The 26,642-nt window shown below is 38.7% G+C and overlaps 1 protein-coding gene and 1 pseudogene across 1 annotated transcript in view; one reads left to right on the top strand and one right to left on the bottom strand.

The window, feature by feature from the left end:
• GUCY2F (guanylate cyclase 2F, retinal) overlaps window positions 1-26,642 on the top strand; it is an 89,964-nt gene that overhangs the window by 30,798 nt on the left and 32,524 nt on the right. The window contains exons 5-7 of the mRNA XM_030305999.1: window positions 74-170; window positions 5,097-5,228; window positions 12,375-12,464. Coding sequence (XP_030161859.1) covers window positions 74-170; window positions 5,097-5,228; window positions 12,375-12,464 — 319 coding nt within the window. The remainder of the gene's footprint in view (window positions 1-73; window positions 171-5,096; window positions 5,229-12,374; window positions 12,465-26,642) is intronic.
• On the bottom strand, window positions 1,641-1,735 carry LOC115507993 (annotated as a pseudogene).

Below are 26,642 nucleotides of genomic sequence, written 5' to 3'. Positions count from 1 at the left end.
GGGGCAAATTTATCCTGGGTTTTCAAAAAAATATTCAGCCCCCTCTGACCCTCTGATTTTATGCTTATTTCAGGCGTCGTATAAATAAAATCCAGTTGATTAAAGGACCCAACAGAATTCTACTGACTTTGGAGGATGTGACATTTATCAATCCCCACTTTGGCAGTAAGGTAAGGAGCATCCCTTTCTCTTGATGCACTAATGTGATATCCACAAGCCACAAATGACTATGGAGCACTGAACGTGTGGCTAGTCTGAATTGAGATGTGCTATAAGAGGAAACTACACACTGGATTTAGAAGAGTTAGTACAAAAACCTGTGAAATATCTCATTAAATGAAAAGCATATATTAATTACACATCAGAATGATAATACTTTGGGATATATTGGGTTAAATAAAGCATATCATTAAAATTAATCTCACCTGTTTTGTTTTACTTTTTTTAAGTTTATTTTATTTATTATGAAAAACAGAGAAAGTGTGAGTGGGGGAGGGGAAGAGAGAGAGGAGAGAGTGAGAATATTAAGCAGGCTCTGCACCGTCAGCACTGAGCCCTACACAGGGCTCGAACCTATGAACCATGAGATCATGACCTGAGCTGAAGTTGGATGCTTAACCAATTGAGCCACCCAGGTGCCCCATGTTGCCATGTTTTTAAATGTGACTACTGGAAAGCTTAAAATTATATATGTGGCTCAGGTTACATTTCTACTGGATAGTGCTATCTTAGAACAGTTTTGTGGAAGTGATGCAGTGCACTTTGAGCAATAGTGCAGTTTTGATTTCGTATAGCCCTTCTTTGTATATCTGAGCTCAACATTTGGTTGCTAGTTCCTCAAGGGCAGAGGTACATGTTTTCTTAATGTTCATCCATAGCACCCGACATATATGCTGATAGTATAATAGGTACTTGTAAAAGTCTGGTGAATGAATCAACTAGCAAAAGACAATGGAGAATCGTGGAGGGTTCTGTTATGTTCGGGATTGTGTTCTAACTAGCCCTCTTCACTGAATGTCCATTACTATGTTCTTCTGGCCCTGGGCTAGGCTTTGTGAGAGATGGCATGTGGTCCCTGCCTTCAAAGAAATTACTGTTAAGTCAGAGACAAATTATACCTCACAAGAGAGTTGATAGCTGCCATATTGCACAAAAAGACACTAGAAATATGGCAAACTTCAGAGGAGACATATCAATGGATGAAGGTTGTTTTAGAGACCAGCTTTGGTGCTCGATCTTCAACAAGGATGGATAGGACTTGTCTAAGTCACAGGTCACAAATGGGTAACCAGTTTTGTTTGACCCTTATAGTCATAAACAATAGTAGCCAGTATCTTGATATTGTGGGATTAGGAATAAAAATCTGGATTTCTGGGTGTTTTTTAAATGTTTATTTATTTTTGAGAAGGGGGGTGGTAGGAGCAGAGAGAGAGGGAGACACAGATCTGAAGCAGACTCCAGGCTCCAAGCTGTCAGCACAGAGCTGGATGCAGGACTTGAACTCACAAACCGTGAGATCATGATCTGAGCCGAAGTCAGACACTCAACTGACTGAGCCTCCGAGGCGCCCCTGGGTGGTTTTAAAGGTTGGAAGATCTATTAACCTTGGGTATCATTGTGACAATTAGCTGGAACTCAGTAGTAGTTGCCTATTTTCAATAGAAGACGTATCAGACATTAAATTGATAAGAACAGATACTACACTTGACCTTAGCCAAAAGGCCCAGTGACCTTTTTGGAAGAAGCATGCTCTCTGCAGCTTGTCACAGTTCCCATCACTGTCTATGATCTTCTACTCAGCCTATTTCATCAATTTATAGTTACCTTCCTGGCCCCTGTAGGCATCCTAGGCAGAGAAAACAGCATCAACCAAAGCTTGGAAAAAGAGAATGTGTAGGGAAGAATTTTGTCAACTGTATCTAGTGATGGTAGAGTATGCCTCTTTGTGCCCAGTCTATGTGGCTAAAATGAAGACATTAGTTTTCCCAAATTCTAGTATTGTGGTAGCAGGATGTGAGGAGAGAATGTGAACACATCATATTGTCCCCATGTGCTATTTATTAACTTTAGCTAAACCAGTGTACCAGATAAGAGAATAATTATTTCTGTGACCAAACTGATCATTTGCCTAAATGTGACACTGAAGGGTGTGCTCTAACTAGTTGGCTGTGTAGCTGGGATCAGATGAAACATTCAGCTGTTTAGTTTAATTCTCAATTACAACCCTAACTCTTACTTGTTTAAATCATCCAATTTTTTTGTAAGGTTGATATCATGTTCCTGGAAATGTATTACTGAAAGCCAACATTATCACTGTGGCTGAAAACTACATTCCATCCTCATGTCATAAAAATGCATTGATGTTAGTCTCTATTTTTGAAGCCACCAGAGGACCCTGGGACTCATGACACTCAAATTTGTCTGGATGTGCCATTCTCAATATGCCTTGTATGAAATTTCCCACCTTAATTAGAAAGGGTAGATGCCAAAAGTGCCAGTTCTGAAGCAATCCCAATAGATAGCCGCATACTAAGGAAACAAGTATTCAATTCTAAGACAAAATATTTTGTCCAGAAGTGGGGAATCAGTAGTAAAAGCAGATTATGGGAAGTCATTGTTCAAATGTAGCCAATGTACCAAAGTTATGGTCAAAAGCAATAAACCTATTTTTAAAATTCCTCCTTCTTTGGTGGTATCCATGTCAGAATGACAGTTCATGTCAATTGCCTACATGTTTTGGCTTTCAAGTGTTAGAACAACAAACACAAATCAATTTTGGGCTGAATTAGCCTCCTCTTTGTATAGGCCTTTCAGTAGTCCAGCAAAGTCTATAAAACCTCCACTTGTGCCTTCTCTCTTTCCTACTGAGACACAAAACATATTTGGGTTTCATGCCGGTTCTCACAAAATCACCATAATTAACAGAATAGTACTACCTTCAGATGAACAAAATGCTTAAGTTTTAAAAATTTTGTTCATTATGATAGATCTTTTCTTTCTACTTGTGCATAAATTTTGATATAATGAGAGTAAAAAAACCCCACACCCAATCATCACCACTTTTCACCATATGAGTGAGAAAAATGAATAGCAACAGGGGTTGATAGCCTCATAGGGAATGCTTCTTCTTCTTTTTTTTAAGAGATTCTTTTTAAAAAAGTTTTATTTATTTACTTTGAGAGAGAAAAAGCACAAGTGGGGGAGGGCAGAAAGAGAGAGGGAGAAAGAAAGAATCTCAACAAGGTTCTGCACTGTCAGCACAGAGACTGAGGAGGGGTTTGAACCCAGGAACCAAGAGATTATGACCTGAACTGAGGTCGGATGCTTGACTGACTGAGCCACCCAGGCACTCTGGGAATGCTTCTTTTATTTTACACTATTTTGGTCCAAGTGGAAAAGGATGGCATTATCCTAGAACACAGCTCTTGGCCTCCAGATCCCTTTTGGCATTTGGCTTGTATCAGAGTTTCTGGTGGGAAAAGGTAGGGGAAGCATACATTTTCCTTAATTGCTGTGTAGTCACAAACTTGCAGCTGGCTGTGTCTAATCAGTCACAAAGCCAAGCCAAGAATTCCATCCAAATGGAATGTCTGAAAGTGTAAACTCTTGGTGAATATAAAATTAATTCAGTCTAGAAAAATTGGCAGGTCAGTAGAAGTCAGGTCAGGAAAGGAAGTTTTTAGAAGAAAGTAAAGCTGAAGCCCAAATGTATGTGGATTTTGGCAGATACTCTTGCTTTCTCCTTTGCCCCTTCATGGAGAGGTCTACGTCTCAATATACAGATCTAGGTGCTCCTGCTGAGATATGAAAATAAAGAATGAAAGAGAAGTAGATTCCTCCCTGGCCTTGCTCTGTTGAGGAGAGTTCAGGTCTATGCAAGGGTTATGTGAAGAGTCAAGTTTTACATCTTGTCTAAATCGCAAGCTGTTGGGATTTCAACACATTAGGGGCTGGGTATAGTTTGCTATTACCTTGGACCTTTGTGATAGTCCCATCTTGATAGAACTAACTTAAACCAGGGCTAAATCAACCGGCGATCTTCAGTTAATCAAAGACCATTAGGAGCAGAGTATGTGAAAGTACTTAAGATTAATTTGTATTGGCAAGCAAGAGTGTTAGATGTGAAGCACGATGTGTTAGAAAAAAACACGAGATCAGGAATTATAACATCACATTCTTCTTCCAGTCCCTATATCCCTCACTAGGTCTCTGTTTCCTCACAGAATGAGGGTATTAGAGTTGGAGGCGGTCACTAGCCTAGACAATACCAAATATAACTGCTATCTCTGAATTGCTGTCATTCTAAGGAAGGCACATTTGGACACATGGAGAAAAGGAGGAACCTGTTGATTTATTATTTCTTCATGTGAAATAAGTCTGCTGGTTTAGGTGAGGACAAAGATGTTCAATTTTAAAGGTTAACACAGATTGCAGATAACTCTTCCTCATGTCATTCGACTGTGTACTTCCTAGTCCTCTCTTACCAGACTTATGTGGACAAGTTAACAAATCAAGGAATAAGGAATCTGGTCTCTTTAGGCATCAGACTTATAAATCATGGGCAGATGATCTACTCACTCTCTACCATCTTATTGCCTTCTGGGATACCTTCTGCCATTAATCTTGCCTGTACAAAGAAGGATGCCATTCAAGATGGTATAGCAAAAAGAGCCAGGCCTGAGAGCCAGAAGGATGGGATTATGTCCTAGTTCTGCTACTGATTTTTTTTCAAAATGTGAGATGTTTATCTTCTTCTTATTTTTGTCTATAAAATGAGGGTCCCAGATTAAATTGTGTCTGCCACTCTTTCTTGCCCACTAAATCTATGATTCTAATCCTCTCTAGGAGATGGAAGTGCCTGTAAACATTTACCTTTCTTTTGTGGTATATGGAGGTGAACATGGTAGCAATCCTAGCCAAAAAAAATTTGTGTGGGGGATAGGAAAAATTAATCTTATGTTTACAGAGTTCAACTCATATAGTTACTTTCTGAGGAATAAAAAAGAAAAGGAAATGCCAGATAAGCACAGTATCTATACCATAGCTTAATGTTTTGTCCTAAATCATATAACCTTTTTTTCCTACTCCTTTCACAGAGAGGAAGTCGTGCCAGTGTAAGCTTCCAGGTCACCTCGGAAGTCCAAAGTGGGTGGTCCCCAAGGCTCTCCTTTTCTTCAGGGAGTCTCACTCCAGCTACCTATGAAAACTCCAACATAGCAATTTATGAGGTAGGATATCCAAGAGCTATCTAATCTGCTGCCTTCTTGGGTTTTAAAATGAGACAGTGATTTACGACTTAGTCTTTGGGTGAAAATATTGAGGCTTTTGGTAAATCTTTCCAGTGTTTGGTTTGTTATCCACTTTTGGACTTGTTTGGCTTACATTTTGGACAACGATTTTCCTCAGCAACTAATCTAGTTACTTATATAACTTCATCAATCTTTCCAGTCCATCTATTTACTGTGTGTGTGAAAAAATGGTGGATTTAAATACTTAACCATGTCACTCATTCTAGGAGATATGGGTGTAATAATAGAAGACATGGCTTCCTCAGTCAATGGTTTGCAATGGAGTGTCTAGAAACATGTTTGTGTAGAGTAGAGTTTTGGGCAAACCCTACGCTTCAAATTTTAGTTGTTCTTCTGATGCCTGTCATCTTTGGCTATTACTGAAATCTTTTAAAAATCATTTATTTATTTCTTTTTCTCAGCCTGTGCTGCCTTCTGGAGTAATGGGTTACCTTCTGCTGTGTGAAATGGAAATCTTTTTTGAAAATTTTCACTTAAGTTTCTGTCTTTCAAGCTTTAAGAGGCCACCCCTGACCCCTTGTTCTAAGATACTGGAATTTGGCAACCAGAACATATCTTGCATCAGTTGGAGAGATGAACTGTTTCTTCTCAGCAGGAAAGAGTTAAGCAGGGGGTAAAGGGGAAACTAGTGCCTCCTAAGTGATGCCTTCCCAGTGTGGTTTCCTTGTTTTGTTTGAAGATACTCCCAAAAGCAGCAAACACTTTCAACTTCAATAGTAATTACAAAGAAAGTCCAAAACAGGACAGAATTAGTTTTTAGATAGTCCAACATATTGAAATTTCCAAGTGAGTGCTCCCCTCCATTGGCTAAATAATTGACAGAGGCCTAAAACACCAAGATCGGCATGATGTATATTTGCTCAGTGTACCTGAGTACTTTGACTTAAATTTGTAGCAGGAATCCTCTGGATCTGGCCTTGAAGCTAATTTAATCAAAGAGGAGATTTGCTTCAGATGTAAGCTTGCGGTATTATGGAATTGACAGCTCTACTCTCTCAAAGACCAAAACCAAGATAATTACATAGATTTAAAAAAAATGTTTATTTATTTTGAGAGAGAAAAAGAGAGAGAGAAAGAGAAAGAGAGAGGCAGAGAGAGGCAGAGAGAGGGAGAGGGAGAATACCAAGTAGGCTCCGTGCTGTCAGTGCAGAGCCTGATGCCGGGCTCAATCTCATAAACCATGAGACCATGACCTGAGCCAAAATCAAGAGTCAGATGCCTAACTGACTGAGCCATCCAGGCACCCCTACATAGCTTTTGAATGTCAAATTCAGTGAGCTGATGGCTTTATGAAGATATTGACACCTCTAACATTCTGAAATAATGCTCAATAAAGTGGTATCTAGGTTTTTCATCTGTAAAATGAGGGATGGAACTAAATTCTTAATCTTGGCTACTCATTAGAATCTCGATGTGAAACTGAAAAATGTACCTGTGCCTAGGCTTCATCTTTAGTGACTCTGATTCTATGGGGTAAGCTCAGGAATTGGTATATTTTTCTTTCTTTTTTTCTTTTTAAAAATCTTTAATGCTTATTTTTGAAAGAGAGAGAGAGAGACAGAGTGCAAGCAGGGGAGGGGCGGAGAGAAAGAGGGAAACACAGAATCCAAAGCAGGCTCCAGGCTCTGAGCTGTCAACACAAAGTCTTATGCGGGGCTTGAACTCACAAGCCGTGAGATCATGACCTGAGCAGAAGTTGGAAGCTTAACCAACTGAGCCACCCAGGCACCTCTGGCATTGGTATATTTTTAAAGGTTCCCTGTGTGCAGCCAGGGCTGGGAATTGCTGGACTAAGAGATCTCTAAGGCCTCTTCTGGCTCAGATATGCTATGATTCCCTGATTCTGTAGAAGAATTTATGTGTTGAATTGTGGTATGTTTTATTTAGTGGAGATGGAAGGTTATAGTGTAGAATTGAGAAGGGAAAAAATAAACCTCTGGAGGTAACTGGCCTTTAAGAATCTGTCAGATATTTCCCCATTTCGGAAAGAGGCAGAAAGTTGAGTTAGTTCCCATAAATGACTGTTGGTCGGTCAGATCATGAGTATTTCTGAACTGTATAGGCCAAAGGGGGCCTTTATCTGCACAAAAGGAGGTTGTTAGTGAGAATAATACCACACCATGCAGTCAAGATTAGGCTGATGGCAGGGTGCGAAGGAAGACCCCGGAAGCTGGAAAACTGCCTGGCAAAGGCTGAAGAGGACTCTGGGAGGGAATGTAAGTTAATTGAATCAACAGATCAAACAAAGCGGTTCAGTGTGTCTTCTGAAACGGTCCTCTATTAGGAGTATTTTAAAGAAGATTCATTATCTAGTTTCTATTTAAAATAAATCAGGTTTTCAAAAGAATTGTTATTGGAAGATCTGCACGTTCCAGATAACGTGCCTGGAGTAGCAGACAACTAATACTAGCAAAGGGCAGCCTTCTCTAGGATGTGCCATAACATTGTGCGACACTGACACAAATTTGCACTTGGATTACGCACAGAGATGCACAATCTTACGAACTGCACCAGAAAATCAGCCCTTATTTCATAGATCCTCTTTGAGATAAGAGAGGAAAGCCAGATGAGCAGCCTGCTGGGGAGAGAGAATGTGAATCGCAGATACAGTGGGAACATGTCATGATCCACTCTAATAGCCCCCACAGTGTAGGGGAGAGGGATGAGGCAGGCATTAATGCAACCCTGATACATTAGGCGAGAACCTATTGAACTTATCCTCCCCCTTCATCTCCAACTCGTTCTGCCTCTCAGCCTCTCCCTGTGTTTTCCTCCTTGTCTCATTTCTGTCTCTCCACTGCACACCCTCCCCATGCATCTTCCTTTCCCAGAGCCTCTTTTCTTCTATTTTCCCACCTTCTTTTAAAAGTTTATTCATTTTGAGAGAGAGAGAGAGAGAGAGAGAGATCAGAGGAAAGCAGAGACAGAGAGAGAGAGAGAGAGAGAGAGAGAGAGAGAGAGAGAGAATCCCAAGCAGGCTCCACACTGTTAGCACAGAGCCCAACTCGGGGCTTGAATCCACAAACCATGAGGTCATGACTTGAGCCTAAATCAAGAGCTGGATGCTTAACCAACTGAGCCACCCAGGAGGCCTTCCCACTTTCTTCTATATCGCTTATACCTCTCTCTCCCACCCCCCTCTCCTTTCCACCAACCATCTCTCTCATCACAGAATTGTCCAGCTCTTTCAATAAGAAAACTGGGGCTCAGGCTGATTAAGTGGCTGCCCTAAGGTCACCCCTGAGTTTGAGGCAGAACCAGGTCTAGGACCTCATTCTCTTTTTTAACTTTTTTCTTTATTAACATTTATTCATTTTTGAGAGACGGAGAGAGAGCACGAACAGGGGAGGGGCAGAGAGAGAGGGAGACACAGAATGTGATACAGGTTCCAGGCTCCAGGTGTCAGCATAAAGCCCGATGCGGGGCTCAAACCCATGAACTATGAGATCATGACCTGAGCTGAAGTCAGGTGCTTAACCGACTGAGCCACACAGGTGTCCCAGGACCTTTTTCTCTTGACTCTTAGTTAATGCTCCATGGCCTTAGTGCAAAACTGATGGACTTTAAATTACTTCTAAAAACTTTAGTGGGTAGAGTTTGATGTTTCTTCTTCTTAATTAAAAAGTAAATGATGAATGAACTATTTTATCATTCTTTCTCTTAAAACAAAAACAAAACAAAACAAATAGTGTATGTGTGGTGAAGATAAAACCTGCCCATTTCCTTCCGTTTCCTCATTATTCATGAAGTAGGACACACAGAGTCTCAATAAAAATTTGCTTATAAAGTTTGTGAGAATTATTTAAATCTTAAAACAAACACACACAAATCCCCCAAACCAAAGAAAGCCCATGAGAGAAAAGAGCAATCAAGTGGAAAGTGGAAGACCTTGGTCCTGTTACTACCTAGCCTTCTGACTTTGGGCAAGTCATTTAATCTCTTTGGACTTTAGTTTCTTTTTTTTTTTTTTTTTAACGTTTATTTATTTTTGGGACAGAGAGAGACAGCGCATGAACGGGGGAGGGGCAGAGAGAGAGGGAGACACAGAATCAGAAACAGGCTCCAGGCTCTGAGCCATCAGCCCAGAGCCTGACGCGGGGCTCGAACTCACGGACCGCGAGATCGTGACCTGGCTGAAGTCGGACGCTCAACCGACTGCGCCACCCAGGCGCCCCTGGACTTTAGTTTCTTTATCAAAATATGGATGGATTAGAATAGGGATATCCAAGACCCTTTCCAGCTCTCAAATTTGGTGATTTGGCTGGGAAAAAAAGCTCTACTTAACTCTCTCTAAAAGCTAATAAGTCAGAGAGAAGGGTAACCCATGTCTATAATATGGCTGACTCCAGGAAGAAGGTATCAGGTACTGGGTTTTGGCAGAGTCTCAGTACTGATGTTCAGGTTGTGCACTGAACAAGGGCACCATGTCTAAGAGGGTGCTATTCACATTATAGATGTATACTAAGTTATATGAGAGTGGTGAAGGAATGGGCAAAGTGGCCCTGGTCTCCTAGCCTAGCTCTAGAACGAGGTGGGTGGGGGGTGGGAACTTCTTATACCTACATTTATACTAGCACACTTGACTATGAACATATGTAATCACTGGTAAACATATGTGCACCTGATTATATGCTATCTTGACTATTCCCTAGGAGTTTCTTGAGGTCATTCCTGTCTCCTGCCCAATAGCTTTGGAAGTCCAATTTCAGCTTCTCACCTCCACCCTTACAGCTTGACTCCAAACCTGACAAAGAGGCTCTGGGGCTTGGTGGTATGCAGAGTATCCATGCTGCTAGTGGAATTTGTTCCCTGGTATCTGGAGAATGTATGAGTAAACAAGAGTGTGGCACGTGCATGTATGTATACAGCCAGGGCTCCTGCCCAACATCACAGGGCTGCCACAGGCTGTAAAAGAATATTCTCACATATCTATTTTTTTACTTGAGGGAAAGCACCCTTTCTTTCTTTCTTTCTTTTTTTTTTTTTTTACTGTTTATCTTTGAGAGAGAAAGAGCGACAGAGCGTGAGTGGGGGAGAGGCAGAGAGAGAGGGAGACAGAATCCGAAGCAGACTCTGAGCTAAGCAGGCTCCAGGTTCAGAGCTGTCCGTACAGAGCCTGATGTGGGGCTCGAACCAATGAACCGTGAGATCATGACCTGAGCCAAAGTCAGACACTTAACTGACTGAGTCACCCAGGTGCCCCGAAAGCACCCTTTCTAATTAGCACAAAGGTGCAATAACAACTAATAGTGACCATAGCCCAAGTAATATAGTTGCAAAGATGGTGGGAAGCTTTATTGTCCACTGGTATATCCTACACATTTGCTGATTTTGTGAATTCCCAATTAGAATTTTTTTCTTTCAGCTTAGAATTTTTTTCTTTCAGCTTAAACTTTGGCTTTGATCCTTCTAAAGGGCAAAGTCCTCTGAAGGCTACAACTTAGAGCTCATGTCTGGCCCTCATGACTTCTATGATTAAATAAGTACGTATGGTGGTGCTGAGTGGCTCAGTCAGTTAGGCATCTGACTTCGGCTCAGGTCATGATCTCAGGGTTTGTGAGTTTGAGCCCTGTGTCGGGCTCTGCATTGGTGGTGCAGAGCCTGCTTGGGATTCTCTCTCTCTGCCTTTCCCCTGCTTGTGCACTCTCTTTCTCTCTCTCTCAAAATAAATAAATAAACTTTAAGTAAGTGTGGGGTGGAGCTTGAGAATTGGCCTTTCTAACCGGTTTCCAGGTGATCACGAGGCAGCTGGTCTGGGGCCACACTCACGGAATTTCTGAGCAAGAGTCTAGGAAGGCTACCTTTCGTGCTCGACCATTCTGCCACAGACAGACACTGATCCTGGACTGCCTTGCTAGACTCTGTGGGTGCTGAGCCTGGCTGGCACAGTTTTGCCCAGTGGCTGAAGGCCTCTAGTTAAAGGGTTTCAAGCTCCTTGGCTAAAAGATGCCCTGTAACACAAAGTGCGGGCGAGTAACTCAGATGCCTGCAGCTCCTATTATTAGCCTTTGCCTCTGGCAGGTCTCTAGATGCAGTACCACAGCTGGATATATTCCTTAATAAGAGAGTGGTTACACTCTCTTATTCTTAGAATTTGACTGCACAGAGCTCTCTGCTTTATTATCTCTACTCGATGACAAATTGGTGCAGCCTGAAATGGAATCTCCAGGCTATAGGTAATAGATGTGAAAGCCCTTTGAAGAGTAAAGAGCGCTGTGCAAATGTAAGGCATTATTATTATTATGGAGAAAAAGGGATCTATATTTGTATTGCTTTTTCAAAAAATTTGGGTCGGACAGAAACTAAATAGGGCTTCATGACTGATGAATCCTTGAGGCTATGCACGTAGAGGAAAGTTATCTATCAGGCCCTGGTGTTAAAGTGCAGACAATAAGATAATTGTTGGTTTTTGACTTTACCGCAGCCTTAGCAATAGCTGCTTTGTGGTTCGAAAGTCAAAAGGGCTTCTGGAAGAGTCTAGATTACTCCTATTACCACGGTGGTACATGTGTGCATCCAGATAAGAAATGTTTAAGGTACATTTAAGCCAACTGGTTTATGATTGAAGCATGAGAGTTCCCCCAAAATGGCCTGTCCCATGAGAGAAAAATGGATCAAGGTAAATGCAGACAACATTCGCTGCATTCTGTCTCCTGCCCTACATCTCCCAACACAGATGCCTCGAGGCAGTAAGAATCACAACCATCACCATTAATCGCAGAGAACCTGGTGCTACATCACTTAGCTATGAATAAAGGAAATGACCTAGCGCTTCCTGCAGTTATTGAAGGGAGGCATTGTGGAGAGAGGTATCATTGCTTTTCTGGGGTCTGCATACCTGCAGTGGTTTCCCTGTCTTTAGTTAGTTGGAGCTTACATTTAACTTCTCTGCATGGCCTCATTTTTACCTCAAACACAGAGTGTCCCGTGTGGTGGAGGGTAATGGGGGAGGAACAAAGCATGTTTGAGTTGATGGTCAGATTAAAAACCCTGTGTATGGAAGAGCCTTTGCTCTGAAGGTGTTGGCAACTATGTCTTATCACCCCCTATTCCTTTTCTTTCCAGGGTGATTGGGTATGGCTGAAGAAGTTCCCCTCTGGAGGTTTTGGAGACATTAAGTCCATCAAAGCACGTGCAAGTAATATGTTTGAAATGGTATGAGAAACCCTCATTTACCTACTCAAACCAATCCTTTTTCCAGAGCAACGAACACCAGCTGTTAGGAAGTCCCCTTAACAAATCAGTGCAGGGAAACTGCAGGATTGCTATTGGCTTGATATGACTGGGTGATGCTGTGAAGGAAGAATGTATGGGCTCTGAAGTCAAAGGGACATGAAGGATTCAATTCTCAGCTCTACCAGTTCAGAGCTGTTTTAACTTGGGCAAGTCACCTACATTCCCTGGGCCTTACTTTCCTTGTTTGTAAAAAAAAAAAAAAAAAAAAAAAAAAAAAAAAATATATATATATATATATATATATATATATATATATATATATATATTAATGTTTACTTCCCAAGGGTTGGCGTGAGGATTAAAAGGGAGAATACACATAAAGAATCTTGCACATTTCCTGACATATAGCTTCTTTGTAAGATAGTAGCTATTATGATTAAGTAGACAACCCACAATTATTCAAAATCTTCAGTTGCCAGGCCTGGAAAAGTCATTTTGTGATTATTTCTTGCATAAGAAAAATGATTTCCCCAGTCCCACTAATTATGTTTAAAGAGTCCTTAGATGGTTTGTTTAAGGAAGCAGTGTATAGCTACGTCAGGGGTGATGATGATTCCTCCCAAACATTTTTTAAAAATTTATTTGAGAGAGAGAGAGAGAGAGAGAGAGGAGGAGGGAAAGAGAGAGACAGAGAGAGAGAATCTGAAGCAGGCTCTGTACTCAGCATGGAGCTCAACTTGGGGCTTGATCTCATGACCCTGGATTCATGATCTGAGCCAAAATCAAGAGTCCAATGCTCAACCAACTGAGACACCCAGGCACCCCAGCTCCTCCCAAACCATTTAAAATCTTGGCACCTCCTTGAACTGTGAGTCCATAAAGATTTACAGAGACTGTTTCTGGTTCCTTCAGACTCATGAGAATGGGAGTTTTAGAAAGTAATGATAGATTTCTTCACATTTATGAAGCAGGCAAGTTCAAATCAATCCAAGAGGTATGAATGATAAACATCCAGAATACTGTACAAGTGAAAAAACAAAGAAAATGGGGAAATAGAAGATATGTGGCCCATGGTAGATGGAATGAACCCCAGGGGTCAGATGAGATGTTATGGTTTGGTATTTCTCTTACATGTGGTTTTGATGTCTGGAGCTGAAGGTAAAATAATGAGAGATAAATCTAGAAGGGGGACCAAAGTCAGATTAGAATAGGAAATTCCACACTCATTTGATGATCCAGGATGCTAAATAGAGAGCTACATTCAAAGTCTGGAGCCAAACAGGGCCAAACTTGGGGGAGCTGATTAACTAGAAGTATGGAAAGAAAACAATAGGTATTGGCCCAAGGTACAGTGTGTCTGTGATTTTTGGGTAATTTTTACTTTTGATATAATTTCAAATCTACAGAAAAGGTGCAAGAATAATTAAAGGAATTCCTGTATACCCTATCCAGATTAAGCAAGTGTTTACATTTTGCCTAATTGTTTTTCATTCTCTACTTATAAATTTATATATTATTTTTTCTGAATCATTTGAGAGTAAGGTGTAGACATCTGCCCTTCTACTTGTAAATATATCAGTGTGTATTTCCTTAAAAAAGGCATTCTTGTACATAACTATGGTATAATTATCAAAATTAGAAAATTGAATATTGATACAATAATGTTATGTAACTAGTATCCATATTTTAATTTTATCAATGGTCATAAATACATTATAGCTAATTTTTCCCAGACCAGTTTCCAATCCAGGTTCACATATTGTGGTTAGTTGTCATGCCTCTTTAGTTGCCTTTTATCTGGAACAGTTTCTCAGCCTTTCTCTGTTTTTGTCTACACCTTGATATTTTTTATTCTATTTTTATTAATTTTTTTAAATGTTTATTTATTTTTGACAGAGAGAGAGAGACAGAGCATTAGTGGGGGAGGGGCCAAGAGAGAGGGAGACACAGAATCTGAAGCAGGCTCCAGGCTCTGAGCTGTCAGCACAGAGCCCAATGTGGGGCTCGAACTCACAGATCGTGAGATCATGACCTGGGCCAAAGTCAGATGCTCAACCGACTGAGCCACCCAGGCTCCTGATATTTTTTATTTAAAAAAAAAAATACTTATTTATTTATTTATTTATTTATTATTTATTCCATTTTATTTATTTTTGAGAGAGAGCACACAAGTGACTGAAGGGGAGAGAGAAAGGGAGACAGAATCCCACGAGGTTCAGAGACAGAGGGAGAGAGAGAGAGTACAGAGCCCATAATGGGGCTCAAGCTCACCCATTGCAGGGCTCAACCTCCTAAACTGTGAGATGATGACCTGAGCCAAAGTTGGATGCTTAACCTACTGAGCCACCTAGGTGCCCCTTCACCTTGATATTTTTGAAGACTTCAGGTCAGTTATTTGATAGGTGGTCCCTCAATTTGGGTTTATCCCGTGTTCCTCATGGTTTGATTTAGGTTATGCATCTTCAACCAGAAGACTACAGAAGTGATGCATTGTCCTTTTCAAAGTGCTTTTTATTAGGAGGCACACAATATCAGTTGTCCCATTATTGGTGATGTTAATTTTGATTACTTAGTTTAGGTGGTTTCAAAATCTACTAGATTTCTCCACTATAGAGTTACTGGGTTTTTTCCCCACTGTAATTCATACATAATCTGTAAACAGATACTTTAAGTTTGTGTAAATATCTTGTTTTTCTTCAAACTTTTGCCCACTAGTTTCCTATGTTCTTTTTATGTTTATTGGTTGGTATTGTATTGTTAGAAAGAGCCTTACCTTCTCTACCATTTATTTATTTATTCATATATTTATATCAGTGTGCATGTATGGGTTTTAATTGTATTCCTATCTATGTATCATTTATCTAAAACCATGAGTTCATATTTATACTTCTAATTATTATTGAATGCCACAGAGTTTATTTTGTCCTTTCCCCTTTCCATATTGTAACTCTGTTCTTTAATAATGAGAAAACTGGTTCCTATTATTCTCATGACGTCTTTTTATGTGTGCCCTTACTGACTTGTGTGGCCATGTCAGGTACAGATAGCAACTCAGTTCTAGGGAGAAGGCCACAGTTTTCCAGAATTTACCATGTGAGAGGCCCTAATTCCTTTCTAGTGCTTCTATGGGGCAGGAGGCAGATCTGACTGTGCTATCACTATGCATCCAACACTGCCTTGACTACTTATGTGCCTTCATGATCTTAAAATTTTGGGACTGGATACCAGGAACCAGACTTGAAAGCAGATCTTGGGGAGCCAGCTATAGAAAAGAGTCGTGTACAATGAGACAGATGTTCTTGAAAGACAAACAGCTGGAGTCAGAAGGCCAAAGGACTGATGACTTTCAATACCTTTTAGGGCCCTGATTTCTGCAGAAGTATATGTAGAAAAATCAGGCCATGTCTCCCAGGCTCATGTTCTTCCCCATTGGCATATTCTCTGTACCATCTAATACCCTGGCTACTTAGTAACCTCTCTCTGTCTCTCTCTCTTTAAAAAATAAATAAATAAAACTTAAAAAAAGTTTAAAAACATTTCTTTTTTCTCTAGAAATTTCCTTTGTGTTCTTCAGTAAATTTGTGCCACCCCCCCCCCAAAGAGGAACCCAGTGTTCCAGGTATTTTTCCTATCTTACATTAATTTTGCTTATTCTGTAACCTCATAGAAGTAGTATCATACAACATACCAACTGATATTAATCAATGTTATTGTGTGTGTATAAATAGCTTGTTCCTCTCATTGATGAGTAGTATTCAATTGTATGATTATAGCACAATTTAATTATGCATTTTCCTATTGGTGGGCATTTTGGCAGATTCCAATTCTGACTATTGTGAATGTAGCTGCTATAAATATGCTTTACGCACGTCTCTCTTTTATTTTACAAGTCTTTTTATGGACACATTTTAATTTCTCTTGGTTAAACACCTAGGAGTGGAATTTCTATGTTAACGTATAGTGTACAGTTAAGTTTATAAGACACTATCAAACCTTTTCCCATTTTGATTTCCTGCATGCAAGTTGTAAGAGTTCCCTTTGCTCTACATCATCAGCAATATTTGTTACTGTCAGTCTCCATAGTTTTAGCCATTCTACTGGATTTATAGGGGTATCTCAATGTTGTTTTTTAAATTTTATTTTATTAAGTAATCTCTATGCGGAAGGTAGGGCTATAAGCTCATGACCCTGAGATCAAGAGTCAACATGTTCTACCAACTGAGCCAGCCAGGTGCCCCCTCATTGTTTTGTTTTTTAATATTTATTTTTAATTATGATAAAAACATAACACAGTGTACCATTTCTAAGTATATAGTTCAGTAGTGTTAAGTATGTTTACGTTACTTTGCAACAGATTATCACAACTTTTTCACCTCACAAATCTGAAACTCTGTATCCATTAAACAACTCCCCTTACCCACTCCCTCCTTGTAACTCCTTGTAACCACTATTCTATTTTCTGTCTCTGTGAATTTAGCTATCTCATGTAAGTGGAATCATACAGCCTTTGTCTTTTTGTGGCCAGCTCATTTCACATAGTATCATTGTGTTTTTAAAATATATTTTTTATTCAGGTTTAATTAGATGTTCTACTCAATGAATTTTGACAGTTGCATATATCTGTGCAACCACTCCCCCAAACAAAATGCAGTGTCCATCATCCTAGAAAGTTTCCTTGTTTCCCTTGTCAGTCATTGCTCCTACCCCTACTCAACCTAGTGGTTGTCAGAAAAGGCAACCACTTTTCTGATTTCTATCATCATAAATTAGTATTTTTTTCTGTTCTTTGATTTCATATAAATAGGATAATACAGCACGTACTATTATGTTTCTGGTTTTTCTCTCTCAACATAGTGGCTTTTAAGATTAATTCATGTTTTTGAAGGTAATAGTAGTTCATTTTCTAAAATTGCTGAGTAGTATTTCATTTTATAAATGTATCACAGTTTATCATTCTCCTGTTGATGAACATTTGGCTACTTTCTAGTTTTTTTGGTGTAATGTATAAGGCAACTATACTCTTTTTAATTGTGAAAAAACGCAAAATTACCATTTTAACTTTTTTTTATGATGAATCAACTTTAGTTTCAGTTTCAGGTATAGAATTTAGTGATTCGTCACTTACATAAAACACCCAGTGCTCATTACAAGTGCCTCCTTAACTATTTTTAAATACACAGTTCAGGCCTGTTAAGTATATTTTCACATTGTTGTGAAATAGATCTCCAGAACTTTTTAATCTTGCAAATCTGAAACTCTGTACCCGTTAAGCAACAACTCTCTTTTTCTCCTCCCCCCAAATCCTGCTGACCACCATTCTGTTTTCTGTTTCTGTGAATCTGACTACTCTAGAAACCTTATATAAGAGGAATCACATAGTATTTGTCTTTTTGTGACTGGTTTATTCCATGCAGCATAATGTCTTCGAGATTCATCCTTGTGGTAATATGTGACTGGATTTCCTTCCTTCTTAGGGCTGAATAATACACCATTGTATGTTATTCACTCATTTCTTGGTGGACACTTTGGTTGGCTCCCCTTCTTGGCTACTGTGAATAGTGCTGCTCTGAATATGGGTGTGCAAATATCTCTCTGACACCCTGCTTTCAATTCTTTGGATATATACCCAGAAGTAGGATTACTGATTCATATAGCAGCTATATTTTTAATTTTTTGAGGAATCTTCATACAATTTTCCATAGTGGTTGCACCATTTAGTTACAATCCTATCAATAGTACACAAGGCTTCCAATTTCTCCATTGCCTTGCCAATGCTTGTTATTTTCTGTTGTTTTTTTTTTTTTTTTTTTGCTTTTTTTTTTTTAATAGTAGCCACCCTAGTGGGCCTGACATGATATATCATTGTTGTTTTGATTTTTTTGATTTCTGCTTCTCTGATGATTAGTGATATTGAACATCTTTTAATAGGCAACTATAAATATTTTATAAGTATTTTTGTTAACATATGTTTTCATTCCTCTTGGGTAAATACTTAATGGACTAACTGAGGGGCACCTGGCTGAGTCTGTAGAGCATGTGACTCTTGATCTCAGGGTTGTGAGTGTGAGCCCTATGTTGGGGGTAGAGATAACTTATGAAAATAAAATCTTAAAAAAAATAGACTAGATGAGTTGTAGAGCAGAGACAAATGTAACTTTATATGAAACATCCAAACAGTTCTTCTAATTAATTGGTTATAATATTTTACACTCCTTGCAGAAGCATATGGATGTTCCATTTGCTCTAAATTCTCAGCAGCACCTGTCTTTGATATTTGCCTTTCTGGTGTGTGTGAAGTGGTATCTTATTGTGGTTTTAATTTGCATTTTGTTGGTGGCTAAAGTTGTGAAACACCTTTTCATATGTTTATAATTTATTTGTGTATCTTCTTTTGTGAATTGCCCATTCAACTTTTTGCCATTTAATACAAAATTGCTGGGTGTTTTTTTTTTTTTTTTGGTCTTTTAATTTTTGATTCAGAGACATTCTTCATGTATCCTAGATATAAACCTTTGGTCAGATATATGTTTTACACTATTTTTTCTAAGTCTGTGGCTTATTTGTTTTCTTAGTGGCATTTCTTGATGAGCAAAATTTTCAATTTTGAAGAAGTTCAGTTTATTATTTCATTTTATTGCCCAGAAATCCTTGCCTATTCCAAGAGTCTAGATTTAGGATGATGACCCATCTTGAATTACTTTTTTGTGTATGGACTGAGAAAATGATCAAGGTTCATTGCTTTTCCATAGAGATATCCAATGTTCCTTAACAACTGCTTTAAAAAAGCTTTCCTTTCTCCATTGAGTTAACTTTTCAATTTGGTAAAAATTAACTGACTATATATGTGTAGGTATATTTTTGGACTCTCTACTCTGTTATATTAACTCATTAATGTACTCTACTGCCAATATCACACTACTTAATTACCAGAGCTCTAGAGTAAGTCCTAAAGTCAAGTGGTGTAAACTCCTCCAACTTGTTCTTTTTCAAGATTGTTTGGATAGTGTAGTTCATTTTAATTTTCAATAAATCCTAGAATCAGCTTCTATTACTTAAGCAAAACCTTCTGGAACTTTTGATAGGAAGTGTATGAATCTGTAAATCAACTTAGGAATGATGGACATCTTAACAATATTGAATTTTCCAGTCCATTAACGTGGTATAGATCTTCATTTATTTACATTTTCTTTAATTTTTCTCATCAGTGTTTTGATGCTTTCACACTGCATTGAGTAGAAATGATGAAGAAAGACATCCATGCCTTGGTCTTTGCCCGAGAGGAAAATGATTTAATGTTTTACTCTTGGGTTTGATGTTACCTGAAGGTTTTTTTCACACATGTCCCTATTTCTGATTTTCTGTGAAAATTTTTTTTAATCATGAAGATTTTTAAAAAATATATTCTCTGTCTTTAAAAGTTTATTTTTAGATTTCAAGAGTTTGACTATGATGGGTATACGTGTAGTTTTCTTTGTGTTTAATCTGTTTAGGGTTCACTGAGCTTCTTAGATGTTTAAGTTGATTTTCAAATGGCAGGAGTTTGAGTGTGATGTTCCTAGGTTGTATTTCTTCTGTTTGGGGTTCAATGAAGATATTCTTGGATATTTAAATGGAAGTCTTTCAACAAATTCAAGAAATTTGGGGCTACTATTTCTTTTTTCTTTTCTTTTTCATTCTCTCTTGTATCCATCTGAAACTGAAGTTACGTATGTGCTAGGCTGCTTGATATTATCACACAGATCCCTGCGACTATTCATTTTATCCCCAATCCTTTTTTCTCTGTTTTTCAGATTAGTGTATTTTTGATTGATCTCTCTTCAAGTTTATTGACTTTTCTGTCATCTCCTAAGCCAATCTAGTGAATTTTTTTAACCTCAGTTATTATATTTTCCAGCTATAGAATTTCCATTTGATTCATATTTATAGTTTCTGTTTCTCTGTGATGTTCCCTATCTGTATATTTATTTTGCATATGTTGTCTTTTAAGTCCTCAACTATTTTTGTAATATCTGCTTTAAAGTTTTTTTATGCTAGTTGCAACATCTCTATCATCTCAGGCTTGATTTCTACTGATTGCTTTTATTTTTTTGAGTATAGGTCACATTTCCCTGCTTCTTTGCATATCTAAGACTTGTTGGTTGATTGCTGAATATAATGAATGATACATTTTAGAAACTCTGGATTCTGTTATATTGCTCTGAAGAATGATTTTTTTTTTTTTTTTTTGCAGGCAGTTGTCTTGGCTAGACTCAGTTTTCAACTTCTTCTCCCATGTGGTATGCAGTAACTAAAATCTCTGGTCCATACTTGCAGGTTCAGTTGTTGCCTTTTTATAGGGTCCCTGGGACTTTCCCTAAGCATGCAAAGATTAAAATTCAGCCAAAGATTTGGGAAGATTAAAAAAAAAACTTGCATTGAAGTAGAGTTGACATACAATATTATATTAATTTCAGGTGTACAACATAAAGATTCACAATTATATACTTTATTAAATGCTCACAATGATAAATGTAGTTTTGAATAAATTTTATATGCATATTTTGGGATTGAACTTGCTCTACAGCACATCACCTTCCAGGTATTCTTCCCTGACTTTCTAGGTGTCCTGTTGGCTCAAAACTTTGCTTTCTTACACCTCAAACCTGCCAGGATGCAGTTTCTGCCCTTAACTCATATGCAGTTTGAGGTGCATGTAAAATCATAAAAACAAAACAAAACAAAACAAACACAAATGCAAACACAATTTTACCTATTTTAGTGTGCTTTTCAGGTTTAATTTTACCTCCATTTATGCTCTTGTTCACTCTCTACTGCTTTCATGGTTTTAAAAATACTGTTCCATATTTTATCAGGTTTTTCTTGTCTATGAATTATTTAAAGACATGTTCCATTGTCTTCTGTCTTCCATTGTTGCTGCTCTTCAAATATGTAGTAATTTTTTTTTATTATGTGGGTAGATATTTTATATAAAGACACTGTAGAGGCTCCAGGTAATATGTTCTACCAATGAGGGTTTTTTTCTTTTCATCTGTTAGGTGGGTAGGGTGAGGGAGTAATCACATTAATTTAATCAGAGACTGAGCTGAATCGAAGGTGTGTTGTAGTTTTAATTAGACTCAATACACCTCTAGTCCTGTTATGTTTCCCAAGCCTGTCCCTTGAAAAAAGCCTGCAGAGCTCTGTATTCTTCACTTTGAAAGATTAGTATGTTCAGACTATGCTTCGTACCCTTTGGTCTTTACTCTTTGGCCTCTACCCTTACCCCATGATGCTTCTACGTTTGGCAAATATCTTGAGGAAAACACCAGCCATGTGTTTGTGGCAACTTTGTGTCTTAAATATTAGGAGACTAAAGGAGGTTTCAGCCCACCTTATAGAAGCTTCCTAGTCTTCTATATAGCCTCCAAAGTCAGAATATATACTGTGTGTGCGGGGGACCAGCTCACATTTAGGTCTCCTGAAGTTTATTAATTGTCATGCCAGTACTCCACAATTGCTGAAACTTTGCTGATTTTCTTTTTCTCAGAAAAACCCTTCTGGTAGGCTAAACCTGATCTTCAGCCTGTGCTAAGGATTAGCAAATGTCCCCAAGGAAGAAAATGGCTGGCAGCAGTCTCCTTATCTCAGAAGGGCTCCTGCCCCCCTCAATTTTAGGTCCTATTTTTTTTTTGCTTCTACATATCCTCATGGTCTTTTAAAAATATGTTATTTTTGCAATTTATCTGGCTTTTTAATGTTACGGTATCAGGAATGGTAGTCTGACATGACTTACTACATCCTACATGGTATAGAAGTCCCTCTAATTGCTATTAATATAAAGAAAAAGCTATTTAAAATGGTCTATTAGATCCTCCATGGTCTGGTTCTGCCTTGCCTCTTCATCCTTATCTCATACCACAATATATCCCTTGTCCTCTCTGTGTCAGCCACACTGACTTTTTTTCAGTCCCTGGATTGATATGCTCCTAGCACAGAGCCTTTTCACATGCTATTTCAGTCTCTGGAACACCTTTCTCTCTTTTCTTTGGTTAATTCCACTGATCTTTTAACTCTCAACTCAATTGTCACTTTCCAGGAACCCTCCCTCAACCTCTCTGATTAGTCAAAGCCCCAATTATGCACACTTACATTATGTATCTCCCCTTTATAGGACTTGTCAGAGTTGCACATTTACATTTATTCATGTAACTATTTAATTAAGAGGTCAGGGGCCATATAATATTTTGTTCACCATTTGTCACCATCCCTAAGCTGGCTAACTCAGTGCCTAACATATAATAAGGTACTCAACACATGCTTTTTAAATTAATAAAGTGTTACCAGCAGGAAACATAGCATCAGAAATCTACTAATACCTGGTTAATATGTTCTACACAACCATTGACCTCTAGGTGGTAAAGAGTGAATAGGTTGGTACAAGGGTAGGAGGTCTTGAACAATAGCTCTCTACATCAAAACAAAACAAAATGAAATAGAGGAAACAGACATAAGCAGCCATTTAGTCCATGGAGGTAGAAAACCTTATTGCCAAAACATGTAGCAATGGCTGATATAGCAATGGCAGGTACTGATGCGGTATTGCAGCTGCAGTGCAAGTAGGAATTATGCTGATGTTACTATGTCCCAGAAACATTTTCAAGCAGTTAAAGCTATCTTTAAGACCACTTAAGCTAATGCTTGACTCAGGACCAGTTTTTTTCTGGTGATTGAATGCTTAAAGTTTTTATGTAGGTGCAGTACTAACAAACATCTTGGGAGACAGGACAATTGAAGTCTTGAACATTTGATGGCAACCACTTAGGGACATATTATTGAAGGGGTGAGGTACATGATTGCCCAGGAAATGTTGAGATGACCATCTTGCTAAAAAAAAAAAAAAGGTGTTCCAAAGATTCTTTGCTTCCTTGGGCTGTCCAGAATATCAGTAGGACATGACTGCATGTAAGTATCTACCTGGTTCCTATGTGGGCTCTTCTCTATTGGTTGTAGCTGAGAACATATGACTGTAAAGATCTAGGGAAAACCCAGGCCTGAACTTTTTCCATGCTAAGGCTCCTAGTGTAAAGCTAGATGCTGTGACAAATAGACCCCCAAATATTTAATGTCTCAAACATAGAAGAAGTTTAATTCTCATCCAAATAACAGTACAATGCAGGTGTTCTTTGTTGGCAGGTGACTTCTTTCCAATATAGGGATTTGGGACCCATATCATAAGATATGACCATCTTATGCCTCTGTCTTCTTCTAGGACACTGCCATCATCTGCATTCATCTATACAAGTGAAGAATAACATGAAAGGCATATATTTACTTCTTAAAAGCCTTAGCCTAGAAATGGCACATGTCACTTCCTCTTACATTTCACTCCTTAGAATTCAGTCATATGGCTACAGTTAGCTCCAGGGGAGGCTATAAAATGTGGACTAGATGTTTTTCGAATAAGAAAAGGAAATAGATTTGTGTTGAATAGCTGGCAGACATAGACACTTTGTATTCTGTCTTCTAAAAGAGGTTTAGAACCTATAGTATTGGCTGCTTGCTCCATAAGAGAGGGTACAATAAAACTTTAATAGAAAGTGCCCACTTTACTAGTGTGGGCTGAATTTCCATGTCTGTCTTAGCTGGTTTAAGCTGCATTTGTACTAAATGACTTGTCATGGGTGCCAGGCTTTTATGCTTAAAAGGCACCTTTAATGGTTAATAGCTGCCATTTCCACTAGGGATAATTTAACCTCAGCTTACATCACCCTGTTGGAGAAGTAGACTCATATTCTAAGCCAGTGTACTCCATCTCAATAAATATCCCACTGTAGTCTCAATGCTCAACATAGAATAATTTGTGATTTAATCCTTTTCCTTATTTCCCACATGAAATGTAGGTACAATTTGTGAAATATATGTAGAATATATATATCTTTGTATATCTGTGTAAACAGGGTAAGTTTCTATTAATAATTTATTGATGGTCAAATTCATCAGCTACTTTTCTGTCTTCATCTTCATTTGACTTCTCTAGTATTGATAACATTTTCCTGAAATTCTTTCTGTCATTTACCTCAGTTTCCTGAAACTCTTTCTGTGGTGTTCATAATATTGTTCTAAACAGTCTTTTCTCCACTTCCCTGGCCTTGTTTCTAAGTCTATGTAGGATCTTCCTTTTACCATTTTTTAAATGTTGATATTTTCCTGTTCTCTTTTTGTTCTGTAGGCTTTCCTTGGGCTATCTTAGCCACTCCCATTAATTTTATATACCATGCTTTGCATGTTTACAGTTCCTGAGTTTATTTATCCATCTAGATCAGACTTCTTTCCTGAGCTCCAAACCCTGAATATCCAACTGTCTTTGGAATAGTTCCACCTTGATGTCCCACAGGCACCTCATTCTTAACAATTCCCAAGCTGAATTAATTGGCCTTCCTCATCACCAAAATTTTGTTTTTTCATCTATTTTAGGTCAGATTCTCTAAAAGTTGAGCCTGAGAGGAGATTCTTGTTCAAATTACTCATTGCTTCAAGAGAAAGGGAGTGAGGGAAGCAGCATAGGGCAGAAGTAATAGTTCAGCAAATATGTGATCTCAGCTGGAGACTAGCTTCAGTGTGATCTCATGGGGAAAATGCTGGAGTGCAAGTTATATCAGGAGTCCCACCTTGAGGCCAGGGAGTTGGACTTTTGTACCATTCCCAGGGAGTCAATCATTGGCTAAGGTCTGTGGGTAGGACAAAACCTTTAAGGTAAGTTGGCTTCCATTTGGTTTGGACCCTAGGACAATTTTCCTGAGAATGGAACAGCTGTGAGTTATCAGCCAACATTCACAGCAGCTGAGTGATGCACAGTAAAGGGGAAATTGGTGGGACACCAACATATCCATTACTACCCCATCCCTGAGTCCCCTATATCAATATATAGAACTGCTATCTGCCCAGGAATCCAGGTAGAAATCTGGAAGTGATCATGGAGCCCTTTTCCCTCTCATCCCCTTTAAATAGTAAGAATAGTAGATAGCAATTATTGAGCGCCCATAATATAAATTTCAAATACCATATCAAGGTTGTCAAAGACCCATGGAATGCGGTTCCTGTCTCTCTCTCTCCAGGCTTTTGTCTCATATTCTTTCCCTTACACTCTGTTCTGGCCACCCTAAACCTGTTTCAATTTCCTCAACATAACATGCTCCTACTCTCAGCCCCTCCCACCCTGTCACCTTCATCTGGTCAACCCGTATTTGTCCTTCCTGGCAGTCAAGACATTACCTCCTCACGGAAGGCTTCTCTGATCCTTCAGGCTGAATTAACATCTGAGCTCCCCCAGCATGCCATGCAACCTTCCGTAAGAATACATTTCACAGTAAAATACAGCTGTCAGCTTATTTGTCTATCACCCCTCTTTGAATGTGAGCTCTTTTCATTTTGTGTATCTCTGCATCTCTAGCATGTATGTAGTCCAGTGCCTTGGACATGTGGGCACACACTGAATGCTTTTTGCATTAGTGAAAAAATTAATGATGCAAAGGGAAAATGTGGTAAAAATTCTAGATGTTTCTTCTGAAACAAGTTTTATAGAGTTTGGCCTGATGTTTATGTAGGCTATTTATTTTAATAGACACTGGAGAGATGAATATCCACAAATAGACAATCTGTTATTGTATTAAACTTCTTTAGTTCTCCTGGCTCACTGAGCTCCATTCCAGAGTCCTCAACGAATCAGGAAGAAGGCCACAGACCTAATATTCACTTAGAATATGCTAAGATAGATCTCTCTCTAAAATCTCCCTCTGACCATTGCATTAATTTTCTATCACTGCCTATGATACTGTATATATATATACTACATATATATAATATATTTATAATATATATATTGTTTTCATCCTTATTTCTAGCACACAGCTCCTAAAACATTTGGAATTCCCTAAGTGAGGAGAATGGTAAAGGTGTATTTTATTATGTTAACGAGATGTTTGGAGTACATCTAAGGATGGTAGCTGGTTGCCAGGGGAACCAACCACGTGATTAGAAGGTTGAGGCTTTCAGTCCCACCCCCTTGACAGTTGGGGAAGGGAGAGGGGCTGAAGGTTGAATGAATCATGAATGGCCCATGATTTAATCAATCATGTCTATGTAATGAAGCCTTCATAAAAACTTCAAGGGACAGGGTTT

The sequence above is a fragment of the Lynx canadensis genome, chromosome X (genome assembly GCF_007474595.2).
Source record: "Lynx canadensis isolate LIC74 chromosome X, mLynCan4.pri.v2, whole genome shotgun sequence".
NCBI classification, from domain to species: Eukaryota; Metazoa; Chordata; class Mammalia; order Carnivora; family Felidae; genus Lynx; species Lynx canadensis.
Note: the sequence above shows the minus strand (reverse complement) of the source record. Positions and strands in the feature narration are given on the sequence as shown.